Below are 17,250 nucleotides of genomic sequence, written 5' to 3'. Positions count from 1 at the left end.
ATTATGTAACAGGGAACATCTGGATGAATGCTTAAGTGTTGTAAAAGATCAGCTAAATGTGATAATTATCAGAAATAGATGTGTCTGTATTTTGGTTATTATCTCTTTACTGGTCCAAACCAATAAGTATTCAATTATGGTATGGTGGCGGTATCTCCTGATGACACAAAGCTGATTGATGCCCTTCTTAACTGTATTTTACACATTAAGTCATGGATGGAAGCAAACTTCCTACAAACCAGGACAAAACAGAGGTTTTAGTTGTAGATCCTGAACTCCAGAGAGAGAAACTTTTACCAAAACTGCTAGATTTTAACCCATTTTCATCTGTAACTTTTGACTCTGAGCTTAATTTTATTCCACACATCAAAAATGTCACAAAGACTGTTTTTTATCACCTGAAGAACATCGCCAGACTCCGCCCACTTCTCTCTCAGGCAAGCGTGGAGGTGCTAATGCTTTTATCTCCTGTCAGCTTGACTATTGTAACGCCCTGCTCTCTGGTCTCCCCAAGAAAACTTTATCAACACTACAACTTTTACAAAACTCTGCTGCACGAGTGCTGGCGAGGACCAGAGGGCGGGCCCCACATCACGCCTATTTTTAAGTCACTGCATTGGCTCCCCGCTCCCTTCAGGATTTTAAGGTTCTTTTATTCGTTTTATTCGTTTAGTGTCTTAATGGTTTTGCAACCTCCTATTTATCCAACCTGCTTTTACCATATCGACCCTCACGGGCCCTGAGGTCCTCCAGCTCCAGTATCCATTGACATGACACTGCCGCGCAGAGGCACTAAAAATCCAACCTTTTGAAAACGCTTTGACATCATCTGTGTGTAGACGGGGAACCGCTGCTACTGTGCATACACACCACATCCATAATAACTAGCAGTTCTGCACATGCTCATGGACTTGCTAGTTTTATTTTGACAGTCACTGTAATAACAGTCCAACTTGGTCATCTGTCCACTAGAATGTCTGTGTTTTCCCATTGTTAATGTTAATGCAGATTGTTATCTGCTGCATGTGTGTGTGGTTTCAGTACAAACACAAACGGCAACAAAATCACAACTGTCCTCCAAAACCTCCTTTGTTTCCCCGGCCCACAATTAATCCAGTTTGAAGGCCTCCTGACTCACAAAGCCCTCCTTAGCAATGTCTCTCCCCATACCTCAGAAACCCATTCCACTGCCATACTCCCTTTCCATAGCCTCTGTTCCTCTGAATCAAACCATGTCTCCCTCCAAACCAAACACTGAACCTGGAACAGAGGCCCCCCCCCCCCCCCAACATCTTCACATCTCTCATCAATAACCACCTGTTCACAACTGCTTTTAATACATAACACTCATCTATTTTCATGATTTATATGACTTGCTTCATGATATTCTTCCGTTTTAATGTTTGCTAATTTTATAATGTGACTATGTAAATTGTTTTCGAATGTTGCTGTGTAAAAATGAGACTTTTCTGAAATCAAATGGGGTCTAAGAAGCATCTTAATTTAGAGAGGTGTCATATTGATGAGTTGATCATGAACAATGTGATAACTTTTCACCAGGTAGTGCTGCTAACTTTGATGAGAGAAGACAGGGATTCATGGATTAAATTGTCTTTCTCCAGAGGAAAAGATGTTGGGAACTGCTTGCCCCATATATGGCCGACGCATATTGTGGTTCATTTTGGAAATGGCTATAAATATAACAGTCTTCAATATTTTGTGGAGAATAAATGAGATTTTCTCATAAAACATGCCGTGAGGGAGAGCTGCAGCAGCATGTGGATGTGGATACAGGCCTTCATTTGCATTCACTTCTTCCGTTTGCTATTGAATTAGATTGATATCTCACAATGTGAAATAGATAAAACAGAAAGTCATGCTCGGGCAGCGTTATACCCCCACCTCCTCTGTGCAAGGGGAAAAAAGAGGAGTCACAGTGTATTTACCGCAAAGCGACCACAGATACGAATCAGTAGGGCTGCAGTCAATCATGCTGCAGGCTTTCATCTCTGTGGTACATTTTCTGCACACGCAAACTTAGCCAATAACCTAGCCGGTGTGTGTGTGTGTGTGTGTGTGTGTGCGTGTGTCTGTGTTATCCTGGGCTAAGATCCTATATTCAATCCATATCTGATTTCTGGCTGTGGAACCACCGTCAGGGCACAAGTCAACCTTTTTAACGTCTCACTTTTGTATAATCACCATTTACTGTCAGCACCTTGCTGCTTGATAAAAACATTCAATATGTCCACGCAACACAAACCTTCAACAGCCTTGAAGACTCCAGTAAGACTGCCTCTTCAGTAGCACAGTGTGTAGCATCAATCTGCTACCAGAAAAAAATTCTTGAAAATATACCTACCATAAAAAGGTATCACTTCTGCACAGAGAATAAACCAAAACACAAAAACAACACCATCACCACTCATTTCCAACCCCCGACTTCCAAAATCGATCACACCAAAGTCAACATGTTCACAAACAAAACAGAATTTGTAGCCATCAATCTGGGTTGATGTTTCACTAATTGATGTCAAATTGGGAAACCTGCCGCAAGGGTTTCTGGGATATCAAAGAGCCAGCGTGAGCACCATGATGTCAACACACCTGGGACATTCCAAGAAATTTAAAAGCTGGAAATCCAAGTGTGTATGAGTTTAATGAGGAATTTCTTTCAGAAAGGTATTGACAATGTGTTAGAGATGTACATCAACTAAAACTGGCTCCTCAATGCTTAATTTTTACCGTGTTGATTCTGGTAGAAGAACTTTAATCATGTTTAGCATGTAGCATCGTGAGCCTGCTAATAATAAATATACAGTGTCAAATGTTGGGATTTCTTTTGAACTTTCAGGCCGTAGTTTGCAGCCTGGCCTTGCGAGAAGTGTTGGAAATCCCTGCAGTGCACCTTTACGTCATGGCATATTGAAGGACAAAGGTCCGGCCCCACACATCCTGCACATAAACAAATCCTCACAGTCAGGACTTTGTTTGGCTTTAACTTTTCCTCCCCGAGCGCTGAGTTGTGCCGAGAACGCATTACGTCACGGCTCCCCTCCGGCCGGTCTTCCTGTGTTGTGAAAATACTACTCGGCTGAAACGACAGGGTTTTAATTCAGATTTTCTGAGTGTCATGCGGCAGCGAGCGGGATGGGGAGTTCCAGTGGAAACATCTGCAAACACACCCACCCACACACACACTCACAGAGGGAGTCCTGTGTCGCCACGGCTGGTGGTTTGGTTGCTGCAAGATCGTACCACTGGCTGTGGTTTCTCCTTTGAAGCCCTCTACTTTTATAACAACCTCCACCAGGCTCCTCTCTCATCGGCCCTGGACCTGGGTCTGGCAGACGGCGGCTGCAGCCCACCCGGGTGAAGTGTGGGTCAGCGGTGGTTTGTACCTGCTCCATGTCCTCCTTTGCTTGACGCTCCTTCCGCTCCAGCTGCTTGTGCAGCCTGGTCACTCGCTCCAGAAGCTCCAGCACGGCACTGCAGCTCTCTGCATTCCGCGAGCTCCCGAAGCACAACATCAGCTTCCTGAAGGCCTTGTCGTCACACCTGGTCAACAACAAAGCCAAGGAAAGAATATTAGAGAGATGTTGATTTTATTGATTGTTTCTCCCAAACATTTCAGATCCTGTCATTACATTGACTACACCAGTGGTTTCCAATGTTGTTAAGACAACCCCACACCTCCACCACACAAACTGCAAAAATGTTGAAGGAACTTCATTACACACTTTATTTTAAATCCAGTTTATTTCTAATATCCTTGAACAACAATGTCTTTCCTCTGGGGATGAACCCTTCAAGGTCACACACCGTCTCAGACTTTTGGTGGATATGCTTTCAAACTTTCACTCCAAAAGATGAATTCAGCTTTAATCTTATCCAGTTTCTATTAAGCCATATTCTATTTAATCACTTTGGTACACTCTGTTTTCTTTTGGACCAATTCATCTTTCTCTTTATCCTGACACCGCCATTTTTCCTCCCATTGCTTTCTTTGCGAGCTGAACTTTGTGTACATTGGAGACAGGCTGTTCACGTTCAACTCGCCCAAATCCTCGTGAGACAGGTTAGTTTTACCCTACTGATGATGTGTTGTTGCAATAGTAATCCTAATAGTAATAACTTTTGATAGTACATTTAAAAAGAAAAACTGATAAATAAGTCAGTAAACCCTTAACCTCAGTGGTTTTGTGACAAATGAATTAAATGCTGACTCACCAATTTTTAAAACGTTGTTAAACCCCTTAAAATAAAGAAGGCTTTGCAACCCCATGAGTTCCTTTTCAAATCGACTTTTTATTGTTTCAAAGAGAGGATCCATCTCCTAAGTAACATTGAGCTCATCAATATCATCAATATAATACATCAATATCCTACTATCACTATATTGATTCTCTCCATTGTGTGAGAAAGAGAGTTTGAAGATATGAATTATTTTAAAGCTAAAGCGGACTGGACAGGACATTTCCCTAAAATAGCCACAGGAAGACAATACCACAAAATGTGAAAGTGGTTTAAAGATAAAAGTCATTTTCTGTTCTGGATACAGAAGAATCAAGAGTTGAGTTCTTCCAGCTGTATCCGGCCAGGAGGAAGAGTTTGTCGTCGACCTTTGCTGTCTTCAGATCCGATCCCACTGTGATCGTGATATTGATCCCTGCTTCCTTCCTTCTTGCTTTAGATTCCTGATGAATTCTACCATCAAGCTATGGTTCGTAGGAGCTTTGACATAAATCGTCAAAAAAGACAACTCCTTGTTGGATGGCAAAGGAGGTTTTCTCTCCTTATATATAGCACATGTGTGTAAACACCAAATTCAAACGGTCTTCATTAAATGAACCATGAAACTGTCCCGGTTTTGTGATGCAAACCTGAAACAGAGACACAAATGTGTGAGGTTTACCTGTCTCCACAGCACGATAGCCTGGTCAGGATCTTCTTCACCTCATCCACTTTCCTCTGCTGGTCTCCGGTCCACTTGTCCTCCTCTTCGTCCGAGGCCGCCTGACCCTCCACCGACCGAAACAGCTGCTCCTCGACTGGATGCCGTAACATACAGTCGCCATTACTGAGGCCACTCTTATTCTTTTCAGTCAGATGTGCAATGCAACAACATGTATTTGCTGTTAATTAGTGAGTCTACATTGATGCAGTGTTGTCTGTGTGGTTGTATCTTAGTTTGTCCTGTGACAACTGGCGACCCAGCCAGGACACGCCCAGAAACACAGAAGTGGACGAAACAGCGTCATGGATGGATCGATGTTTCTGACATTTGCAAGCATCAGAGGAATTTTTTAATGCTTCAATGAAAGAATGAATAAAAATAAGACAATTATGGCTTCTTCCAAAATCTTCATTGAGTGTGAAGCAGATATCATTTTTGTGCGCTTGAAATTCATCAGCCTGGGATTCAAGGACCTATAAATCATTGGGTGGGCTTCAACTAGATGAGACTTTACCTGCTGTGACGTTACAGAAATTAGATTTGAGTAGGAAAAAAGGTCAATTGATACATGGATGCATATTTCTGAAAACTCTGAAGGTTCCAGAGTGGAGAAATTTGAAAACACTGCATCGTCATTGACACGTGGCTGGACAAGACCCTAGCTGACAACAATGATGTCATCGTACAAGACTTACAAGAGCTCAATGTCATAGTGTTGCCGACAACCCTCTCCTCGATGTCCCTTGAAAACAATGGCGGACTACATGCTCCAGATAAAGCTGCAGGAGCTACTGATGCTAATTGGCCAGATTTCTTGTTAATAAAATGAAACAGAGTTAATATATATTTAAAAAGAACGATATTTATTTGTGATTAATAAAAATGAATCGATAGCAAACCCTGTGATTCATCTCATTAAAATGTTTACTCATTAACAGCATTAATCATAACATCTCAAGCAGTCAATCTGGAACAGTTTGTGATCAACAGCTTTGATGAGGATTCCTTTGTAGGATGCTGGGAAATAGAATAGACTTTTACAGGTGGTCCTTAACTAAAAGTTTCCTCACCCATCATACACCTTTCCTTTATGACAAGGGGGATATTTATAACTATGGAGGCCCGCTTAGCATGCCATGACAGACTGTTGTATTTGCAACTTGAAAGTCGACCCTGTGTTTAATTCTTCCCACAAAACCTTGCTTGTGGAGATGCCTCACTGACAGGATCATCTTTTTTCCCGGTATTGCTTGGGGATTATACTTTACTGAACCATTTGGGGGCTCTGGTGTTGTTGTCCAGAGGCTCTGCTGCTCCAGCTCCAGTTTCTCATGATGCTTGCTATGATGCGTTGTCATTCTTGATAATGACTAATAATGAACAATATCTCTTCACTGTAGAAGTGATGAGCAATTGTGAGTTTCCTGTACTCTCTGTAAGCATTTTGTTTTTGCTTTTTAAAGTTGTTGCCACGTGAACTCAATCAACTCAAATAGGCGGACATTCCCAAGTGGAAAGTTCCTCGGATCCCAACAGCCTGATTGAACAGAATGAGAAATATTCACAGAACAAGCATTACTTACTCTTGTCTGGTGTTGTCATAGCGCGTCCCATGGGCGAACAGCGGGCATGCTGGGTCCCCGAGCAGCACCTCTGACTCAACACGCCCATTGTGTTCAGCTGCTGCTCAACCCTGGCACTGCTTGGAAGTTGTAACTTTGACCCTTCAGACCTGAAAGAGAGCAAGCGAGTACTCCAAGTTTATGTTCTTCAATTACAATAGTCATCTGGGCTGCAGCTAGCATCTCCGAGCAGACAGCGACAGTGGCTGAAGGAGTTGAAATGCTCTTCAAGCCATTACAAATGAGAAAAGTTCAGTCCAAACCAATTGGCAACATCAAAGAGGACATATCGTGTAACACAGGGGGAGTGTATATTACGCCACAGCTACAACCGCCATGATAATTTTATAGAAGCCTGTGATGGTGTACGGCAAATCTGGGTGGGATAATTGAATCCAGACAGAGTATCTTTAACGCACTTTTATAGTAAAGTGGGTCACTGGTTGAGCGGCGCTGTTTGTTTGAGCGCGTTTCAAGATGTGAGGAAAAAAAGCAAACAAGTTGGAGCTACACGGTCAATCTTTTGCAAGTCTTTTTATCTGCAGATGAAAATGGCTGCAAGTCCTGTAATCTATGTTTGACTAAATACATATTCCTGTATGTCACAGTCACATTCTGGACCCTCCTCCCATGAGGAAAAACCCAGGGCTGCAAGTTTAGAAGGATCAATCTGAATGGTAACAATTTGACTTTCCTAGGTTGCTTGCTTTGTGTTGGGGGGGGGGGGGGGGGGGGGGGGGGGGGGTTGGGCCTTCATAAATCACAGAATAAGTGTTTCCAGATGATGATGTCTTTCTGAAGAAAAAGATTTTCAGTAGGCCATGTCTGAAATTAAATTAAAAAAAACATAAAGTCACGTAGCACTCATGCTTATATCCTGTTGGCACCAGGTTTGCTATGCTGTAAGACAACATCATACTCGCCATCCGTGCTTTTCCTCAAAGAACGACTGACTTTCCTGCAGGTCAATAATTATAGCGTGATTTGAGGCAATCAATCAGAGTGCTGTGTTTGAGTTGCGGGGGTGGGGGGTTAGTTCACAAAGGCCAGCAGCTGCTGCTGGACCAGCGTCGGTGTGAGGCGCACAAAACCTCTGCAGGTTGCCGAGGCTCTGACTCTGGAATGGTCTGGTTAGGAGGCTTTTTCATTGTGGGCTTCGCTGTGACTAATTGGACTTTAATTGACATTGGTTGGAAGAAGGCAGCAGCCAGTGTCTACTGAATACTTCATGGAGGCCGGAGCCTTTGGTTCAGAACCCTCTGACCCTGCATGAAGGTTAAAAATGCCTTCGAGAGCTGGCTTGTTGCCTTATGACAACTTGAACTTCTACATGGTTTACTAATGAGATCGATTGTGTTGGGTTGGGTTGTGATGGTTTACCATTGAATATTCCAACTTTTTATCTTCTGCTGCCAAGTATGAGGGTTGCAAGTTGATGATCAGAGATGAAGCCATCCAGGATGAATTCCTGGGTTGTGGTTAGACTGCAGCATTCAGCAGACAGAATCTGATCAGCTCTCAAAGTACTGGGATTGCATGTTGTGCCAATGTGGCAGTAAATATGGGTTTAACTTGCCAAAGCGAATCCCTTCATTTACATATTTTGCTGAGTGAAGGTCAAATATGTTCCAAGGTTTTATTGCATGAGAGACTGATCAAGTTCAGATTGAACTCACTACTTTTATAACCAAAGGTTCAAAAAGCACATTGTTCAATGTATTGTGACATCCTGGCATTTCTTTTGAAAACTATAGTGTTTTCAAAAAAAATGCCAGGATGTCACAAGGTTGCACATGATTTCAAATGTGTCTGTAAATCCAGAGCCAATTCTTGTGGGTGCAGATTATTTCCCTCGTATCTTTAGCTCATCGTCATCATTTCCTCATTAACTGCTTAGCTTCACTTTAATGACTCAAATGTGTTCTGTGCAATAACCAAAAAGCCTTTGTGCTTTTGTAACTACTACACACAACTGTAAAAACGTTGCCTTCGGTAAATGTCAATCCCAACTGGTATTTGTAACTATGAAATTAGTATTTAGCAACTTACTAAGACAGTTTGCTCTGATGAAACACATTTTTTTTTACATTCTAGGTTAGTATTCTATCGTGTTGTCATTCATCTCAAATTAATGAGGCAAATTTCTACATTATTTATTTATTTATTATTTCAACATAATTTAGCCAATGTACTATTCTAGTTGGCAACATTACTCTGCTTTACCGTCATCTAATCTGGTGTAATCCATTTCAAGCAAAACAATGCAGCAGCATTAAAAAAAAAAAGACAATAAAAACACAATTTTTAACAAGAATACACTACTGATATTGTATGTCGTTTTTCCATTTGCCTAACTTTTGAGCACTGTAGCATCTTCCAGTGGTTTGTTTTGGTCCACAAGCCCACGAACTTCCCGTTTCCAGTTGGACTCATTCTTGCAACAGATTTTCTCAAAAACGTATTGCTGCACAGGACATCTTGGTTACATGCCCAGCCCAGTTTCATTTTGAGTGCCAGAAAAATAACAGTAAAATTGTGCCATAACCTTTAAATTTAAACTTTTAGATATTTTTTTTTTATTGTGGTGCAGAGCATAAATGATGAAAATGTCTCTAGTTTTGCAAAAGCATACAATTACTTCAGAAAATGCCAACAATCTCAACATAAAGCCAATTGTAATGAAACTTTCTGGTGCAAAATACAGTGACATGTTGAAAGAAAATTTCTTCTGCAGCTGTTGCATTCTGGGTGTTTTTACAAACTCCCCCTTACAGCATGACTGAGGCCAGTTTGATAGCAACCAGGTAACTTCCAGGGCAGCATTAGCAACATCTCAGCTCGGGTCTCAATATTAATGTACGTTTTGTCCATGAAATATGAAATAAAAAAAACAACATTGTTTTCTTTGAAGTTTCTACAATTTTCTTGGTGGTTTGGCCAAATTGGACCTCTTGTGGGCCCAGTTTGACACCTCTGATCTAGAACATTTAAACAAGGCAACATGAAGACTGGGTCCAGAGAAAACTGGCAAATAATCATGACACTTGGAGCAATTCAACCATATTCAACACAAACACTGAGATATAAACCTGCAACAGTGGCTGCTAACTAACCCGACAATAACCCTGCAAGGACAGCTTTCAACTAAACTAAGCCGAGGTCTTCAGGACGTTCATGTAATATGTCAACACATGTCCCGATTCCCTAACAAGTTTTATTTAGGAGCGATGTTTAGTGAACGCACTACTTGTTGTGCTAAAAGTGGTTTTAGCAATTACTTGGTTAATTGTACAGCTTGATTCAAGTTGGATGATTGTTGCGCTCAGCTATCAAAAGTGTCCATCAGGATATTTTGCAGCATACCGTTGAGTTGCTGGAAAAAGTAACAATTACAGATTACAATTCAGTATTAATTTTTAAAGTTTAACATTTATCATTTTGTCCCTTCCACATGAAGAACAATACAACATTAAGCCATGGGTATGGTATAAATCAATCCAGACAGCATTTTTTCTTTATACATCTTCAGGCAACATGAAACAGACTCCACAGTTTTCAGTAAATAATGTAGAATTGGAACAGATAAGTTGATAAATGCCAAATTTCCTTTAACTTCATTTGATTAGGTTGCTGTATAACTTTAAGCTGATCTCTCGCCAACATTAAATTGAGACTTGAAACAAGTTTCGAAAGGCAAAAAGGCCAAGTACGTTATAGAAATCTTAAGAACATATGTTGTCTGGTCACTAAGAGATTAGTAGATCATGTGTTTATTTTAGGAATAAGAAGTTTTGAACTTGTACTAATGTAATGTGGATGGATTGTAAGTGCCTTCCTTAAGGTGCAAACAGTGCAGAGGCAAAACTGTACTGTAGCAGTCAATCATTTGTGCTATGTCAGAGTTTTTCTAATTAATAGCATCCTGTTTCCCATTAGCCAAGCTTTAAAAGGCCATTCTTTTGCCATGTGGGGGGTGAGCTTTCCGTTTGTTGCTGGAGCCAGAACATCGAGAGTTCTCCCTGTGTTTATCACAGTGTGCCGCTAAAGTGAACTTCTCATCAACTACCTGCCCCCATACTGCTGCTTTGGCGTTCTCCCTCCTGCACTTCCACCAGAGCAGTTTCTTCTGCCAAGTGTCATTGGTCAGTGACAGACTTCTCCAACCTCAGAGGTATAAAGCAAAGAGTGGAATGCCGTAAACCTGAGTTTGAACTTGAAGTTGGTCTTTGACTGGAAACCTGCGGTGTGATGGCGAGTGGGGGAAGGGTTCTGTTTACCAAGCCGACGGCTATGAATCAAGTCCTTTTGCATCTTGCCGAGAGGACATTTCTGGAATACAAACGAAGCAGTCTTGGGTGGGGACTTGATTGTTGATTTTCGCCAACAGGGGACTTAATCCAAAATACTTGTGTGACTTTTAAAGAGGCTATGAACTGGACTTAGTGGGTGGTGGGCCGAGGTAAACCTACTATACTAAACCTACTCTGGGGTTATGGACAGGCACCTATTGGATTCCACACCACCACACCGTCTCCGAAAAGCCTTATCCCCAGACCTGGCCGGAGGGGTGGGTCCTCGTGACTCTCCTCCAGCCAGGTTCAACCATCTTGTTTGTTTCATCATCACGAGGGTATTATAGAGGCCAGTGTCTGTGTCTCCATGCCAGACCCCTTGGGCAAGTAAAGGCGTATTTCTCCTGATGGTATACCTCGGAGATCACTCCATCAAGTAAGCATTTGCACCACACCATGGCCATGATCCAGGAAGCTTGTAGGCAAAAGAAGGACTGGACCGTTTTGCTCTCCATAGTACCACTGCAAAATGGATTGAAGATGGATGAATGGATAGATGGATCAGGTTTCTATAGCAAGCAGAGTGCAGAGAAACACCTAAAGTTAAATAAATTAATGTATTAAAGGTAGGAGAGAGAAAATATCAGAAGAGAAGTCCAGTCAGGGTGGGTGGCATTCACTGCAAAGGTATTTTGTGGGCAAGTTATTTCTGATGATGTCAGCATACCTCTAAAACCAGAAAGAGGGTGAGAGGGCAGCAGTTCAAGATGAAAACCAGCACATTTGGCAGCTCAGGCTTTTGAGAAGACCGTTGAAAAACAGCAGTCAGGCAGCAGCAGTAGAATGCTCCCAGACATCCCTCGAGTGAGTCCTTTTCCACATTTTTTAAAACGCATGAATGTGATGGCAGCACCTGCTCCTGCACAATGCTGCAACTCTTGCACCAAGGCAGATAAATTGCCTGCAGGACCCCCTCTTCCCCCCCCCTGCTCTGCGGCACCACGCAGGGGTCATGAAAAGGGCCCAGAGATTATAGCTCCCCTGGGGCCAGCCGCGGAGGGCCAGGGGTGAGAGGCGTACACGCCACAAGTCTGCAGACGTGCTGTTAAAAAGAAAAGGGAGGTTCACGCTTAAAGACACAGGACACACAGGCTTGGGTATTCCCTCTCAAAATCCATGAAGTGAGACACCTGGAATCAAGGAAGATAATAAAACTCAGAGATCTGGATGAAACAAGTGATATTGACTCTGCTCAATACGACAACAAAAAAAGGTGGTGATGAAAGAAGGCTTTCCTCACCTCCGAGCCTTGAAAAACATAGTTCATGGAATGACAGATGAGTGTTTGCTCCTTCCTCCAGATGGTAGGCTTTCCTCCCCCTCATCTCTTTTTGTTCCTCTCGCTCTGCTTCCTATTGTATAATCCCTCCAGCCCACACAGCCCTATACATGACACAGACTGACTTAGGCTCCCCCTGTACGTTCCAGAACTTGAAGTAACACTTCTGAGACAATCATGGCTTCACAAAGACTTTTCTGTGCTCATTTGGTCTTATTCAAGGTGCGGCCCATCTGACTCCGCTCTGGTTCTCACAGTCAATCCAAAGCAATCATAACGAAAATATGTTATGCAGCAACACCCACACACCTTGAATTTTATTCTGATGACCACGTGAATCTGACTTCAGCTGGGAGGTCTTTGCAGAGTTACATTTTTACTTTCTCTACAAGGGAACTTGTACATTGGCAAATGCTGAAAACCCAAAAGTCCATCAAGATGCAAATTGAGTTCTCGGGAGAAATGCTCACTGGTTTTGTTACCTTGAAGCACATTTAGAACGATGGTACCACTTGTACCACATTATGGTGGATGGCACACAAAAACTACATCTTCAGAAAACAACATAGCTTTGCGATCTGATAATTCTTGATGAGCGTCTGTCTGGACAAGACTTCTGCTTTTGCTTCATCTTCGTTTTGAAAAATGTAAATCAGTGTTTTGTGCCTCCATTCCATGTTGGGGGACATGAACAGAGTGAATCATACAGGACTCTATAGTAAGATGTTTTTTTGTGTTTTGTCAACGAGTTCGATGTTGAAAGACTGGTGTCATTATAAATAAGTCTGTTCTGCTAAACTTAATTAGTTTTAATGGTAAATATTTGTACTTCTCTAACCGAACCTGTAACTAGAAAGTCAAGATGAGTTTTTCAACAACCTGATATACTTGTGTATGCGCCCTACTCTTGGCTTTTTACATATTCACGCGTCTTTAAGCAAGTTGCTAATTGTAAGCTGAGACAACCCAGACAAAATATGGACTAGTCAGGGCTTAGTATATGGACTAGTCCATCCTTCCCACCTTGGTCTGAAACTTATTCAATCCTAAACCTTGTATATTTATTGACTCATACTGAATCATAGTAAAAAAAAAAGAGAGAGAGAGAACTGTAGAGGAGGTGAGCGACTGAGTCAGATAAGAAAAAAGAGATGGGCAGGACAATTGAGATTTCATACACTTCTACTATCCGTCATTAATTAATACAACACTACACTGCACTCTATGGAATGGCAGTTCCAGATTTAAAATAGCAGTTGTATCTCTTAACGTGAAAGAGAAGCAGTTCAATATTCAGACAAAAATTGAAGCTTTTTGCAAGAAGAGTTGGCAACACTTGAGTGACTCAACACCACTCAACCATCTTGTGACACCAATGTGTATTGCAAGGTGCAATGGCTTCAGAAAGTTGGAAAACTTACCAACTTTGGTTGTTAAACCTGCAGCATGTCACAAAACTGGGCTTTTAAACACTATGACTGTTGTTTTGTCTCCTTTCGCTTGTACTTTAAGGTTTCATTGATTTACAATTAAAATATTATATATTGTTCCTTTAAAAGTACAAAAACAAAAAAATACTTAAAAAGTTCTGGGGCCTCATTTCTAAAACCTTGCGTAGGATTCCTACCAGAAATGTACATGTGCCCAAAACCTGAAAATTGCGTGTGCCCCAGAAAAAGTCTGAGCAATAAAACCGTGCATACGCACATCTGCACGCACTTTTTTGTAAATCATGATCCACCTGGAAGGATGACAGTTCATCCTCCCGCCCTCAACACTTGCTACCATAAATGGTTCATGCAAAGTGCCTCATCCATATTTTTGGATTTCAGGTGGAGGAGAAGAGTCTGATATGACGGTGGAGGTCAGAGGAGAGTGACATCATGGGGTCAGCACCAGAGAACGCCGCGTGACCCCAAAACAGCCTCATGATTGTGACGGCTAGCACGTGTCAGTGTCCGAGAGGGAAAGCGACATTTTGGTGGAGACACAGCAGACCGATAAAGCTCAGTTTTATCAGTTTAGTTTTTTTGTCAAATATCTTTTATTGATTTTTCCATTGGGAAGGCACAGAAGCAGCCAACAACATTCAAATGTACAACAGTGGTCATCTCGCAAGTGGATTCAGTTTCTTACACTAGCTATCTGTTTATTAAATATAAGAATTTCATATTTGAACAAGGACTTGTAAAAAGGCTCAGTGGACTCATTGTTTTATCTTCAGTCACTCAAGAGTTGGAGGCAGAGGGTGGAGGAGGAGGTCGTCCGTCTGCAGCCCCAGTGCATGACTGTACCGCGGACGGCTTGTGTCAGGATTTTCCAGCCATAACGTAGAAAATACTCAACTCAGACGTGGAGTAATAAGTCAGCAAATCCATTCCACAGTTTGCAGCCAGTGAGCTGGCCAGTTTATGACAACATGTCGCTGTTTGGACGTATTTGACGCTCAAAATACAGCAAAGCAACACATCAACGTAGAGGTTTGCAAAGCCATTTAACAGTGAGGTGCCGCTCTGCTGCCAGACATCTACATTTTAAAATGCCAGCTTTCCAAGGAGAACAGCGGCATCGAAACAATGAACAGCAGCTCCTCCGCCGGAGCAGACCATTAACACCTCCGTGAAGCTGCGTCCTACTCCACGCTAAACTTCCTGAAAATAGTCTCAACCATTTGTGTTGCATTAGAGCTGGAAACATTGCAGTTTGTGCTGCCTTGCTAAATTATTTCTCCAGTAATTAATAGTGATTCTGAGGTTTTACAGATATGACAAGTTTATTATGAGATGATGACGTCACACAGACCTCCACATTGTCCAAATTGAACAAAAATACTTTGTACTGCTTCCGTTTCTGACCTTACACTAACCTCAAGTTGTCTTTTAAGAGAATACAAGCATACATTTCATATCTTACTGTAGAGAGAAGTTTTACAGTGTCATAAAATCAACAATAATGATTATGTTGCATTTGTCACTGTCGAAATGACAATTTAATTGACTGGCAAAAAAAAGAAGTAAATATTGCTTATATTTGGAGTAAATGTGTCCTTTGGGAATTTTCCATAGCTAATTTAATAAGCTTCTGATGCTATTTATACTGTTTGATCATGTGGAGATGTTTGGAGAGACCAACATTTTCTGAGGTGGTATCCACTGAGCACCACTCCAATTCAATGCAGGGCTTTCCTCACCACAGAACCTTTGTTCCTAAACCAACCACACAAACACAAACTCCACTGTATGGCTGTGTTCTTGGGAATTCCAAGATGTTTCTCCCATTTTGTGAAGAACCACCTGCTGTCTTTAGGTCGGTACTCCAAGGGTCCACCCTGCACAGCTTTTGGGACCCGGAGTTCAGTTTTCTACACAGCTGTGTGCAGAGAGACATGTAAGGATAAACAATGTTTTTGGATGTGTCTTTTTTTACCATTTCAATGAATCATGCTGCTTTGCGGCAGTAATGGCTGGATATGACACTTCTTGAGACTGAAATGCTGTAGTTTCCACTGAGATGTGGCCTTGGCTTGACGCTCTATCTCTTCTCTGTATCCTTCATCCACATCGTAAACAAAAAAAATCCACAGGCCCACTGGTATGGTTCAACAGTTTACTTGAAGAAACAAACGAAAGGGTCGTACAGAAAAATGTCCAAAGCTACAGAGAGAGGGAGGTCAAAAAACTGTGCGGCTCCACTCTCACCTGCCTGACTTCCTCTCACAGGTAATCCCCCCAAACTCCACCCACCCGGGAGCCTCAACAAACAATTAAAGGTGCACCGGCCCCAGAAACCACCAAACAGTTTTCCCTTCCCCAACATTGCAAATAATATAATTAAACTTTTATCCACTTAAATCAACCACAACATTTTAAATGATTAACTCATTACATCATTGCCCATGTGAACTAAAATACTTGTAAATGCTCCTCCTAATTCCTACCAAATTAAACGTCTTACATTGCTGCTGTTTTACATCAACTTAAATTATTTATCTTTTTAACCAATCTCAAAGAACTGTGTTTAGGCTCCTACAAATGCTTTTATCTGTCTGAGAGTTAGAGACATGTCAAGTAAAGACTTTACATGTTAATAATGTTTTCTGACAAATGTCATAAACTAGTTTTACCAAGTCACTTACATCAGTCTCAGTCAGGATGTTCATCTTTTTTCCAATAATCAGAAGACTTCAATAGTGAGAAGATGTCAACGTGGGCTGACAGCAGGTTTCTAAGGTAAAATGGGTCATGAAGATCCCAGTTACACAACGTTTCAAATGAAAAAGCATCAATTTGTCTCAGAAATGTTTTCCGTTTACATGCCAACATTTTCAAATTCATGTCTGTTACCACTGAAAATGAAGAAGTTAGCACGTAGGGCCACTAGTGGGTGTTGTTTGTTTTAGTAATGATACCACATAATTATGGGTGTAACAATGTACGTACTGGTAGCCATACCGTTTAGTCCAGGCACGTTTGGTCCGGTCCAGAGGTATACAAACATTTTAAGACCAGGGCTGGACATTAAGGCTTTCCTGAACGTCCGGGGCTAGTAAAAGCTTTGCTCGGGCAACTGAATCATCCACCCAACTTGGCCGAACGGGCTAGTGGTTTTTTGGTGATATTTTGACATTTTTTCAGCAAAAATCACTTGGACAGATCACGCCATCGCCGGGCGCGGCCATTTCTCACCCCGAGAGCACGACCACATGATTCTCGTGTGAACGCCAATGACTGTGGCCCTATGATCGGCTGCTATGTTCTTCCCGATTGGTGTTCCCCATTCTGGTTAGTGACGTGCTGCATCTTACCTGGAAAACATGCATTCTGATTTGATAGTGTTGCGCAAATTCCTCGGGATTCTGGCAAATTACATATTCGGGGAAAGTTCTCGTCGTCCGCCATTTTGAATTTTACACTTCCGTCAACATCAGATCATCACCGGAATGTATTAAAAACTCACTCAAATTCAATACATAAAAACAACTTCAACTAAAACGAGGTATTTTTGATTATTTTGACTTTCTAATCCCGAAGTTTCATAACT

General features: G+C 41.8%; 1 protein-coding gene across 1 annotated transcript in view; it reads right to left on the bottom strand.

Annotated features, from left to right (window-relative positions):
* The window catches only part of efcc1 (EF-hand and coiled-coil domain containing 1), a 34,092-nt gene that overhangs the window by 6,942 nt on the left and 9,900 nt on the right, over window positions 1-17,250 (bottom strand). The window contains exons 3-5 of the mRNA XM_080494817.1: window positions 6,541-6,689; window positions 4,916-5,051; window positions 3,402-3,558 (exon numbers count right to left, since the gene is read on the bottom strand). Of these exons, the coding sequence (XP_080350943.1) occupies window positions 3,402-3,558; window positions 4,916-5,051; window positions 6,541-6,689 (442 nt within the window). The remainder of the gene's footprint in view (window positions 1-3,401; window positions 3,559-4,915; window positions 5,052-6,540; window positions 6,690-17,250) is intronic.

This window comes from Blennius ocellaris (genome assembly GCF_963422515.1).
Source record: "Blennius ocellaris genome assembly, chromosome: 4".
NCBI classification, from domain to species: domain Eukaryota; kingdom Metazoa; phylum Chordata; class Actinopteri; order Blenniiformes; family Blenniidae; genus Blennius; species Blennius ocellaris.
This window is presented reverse-complemented; position numbering and strand designations above follow the sequence as displayed.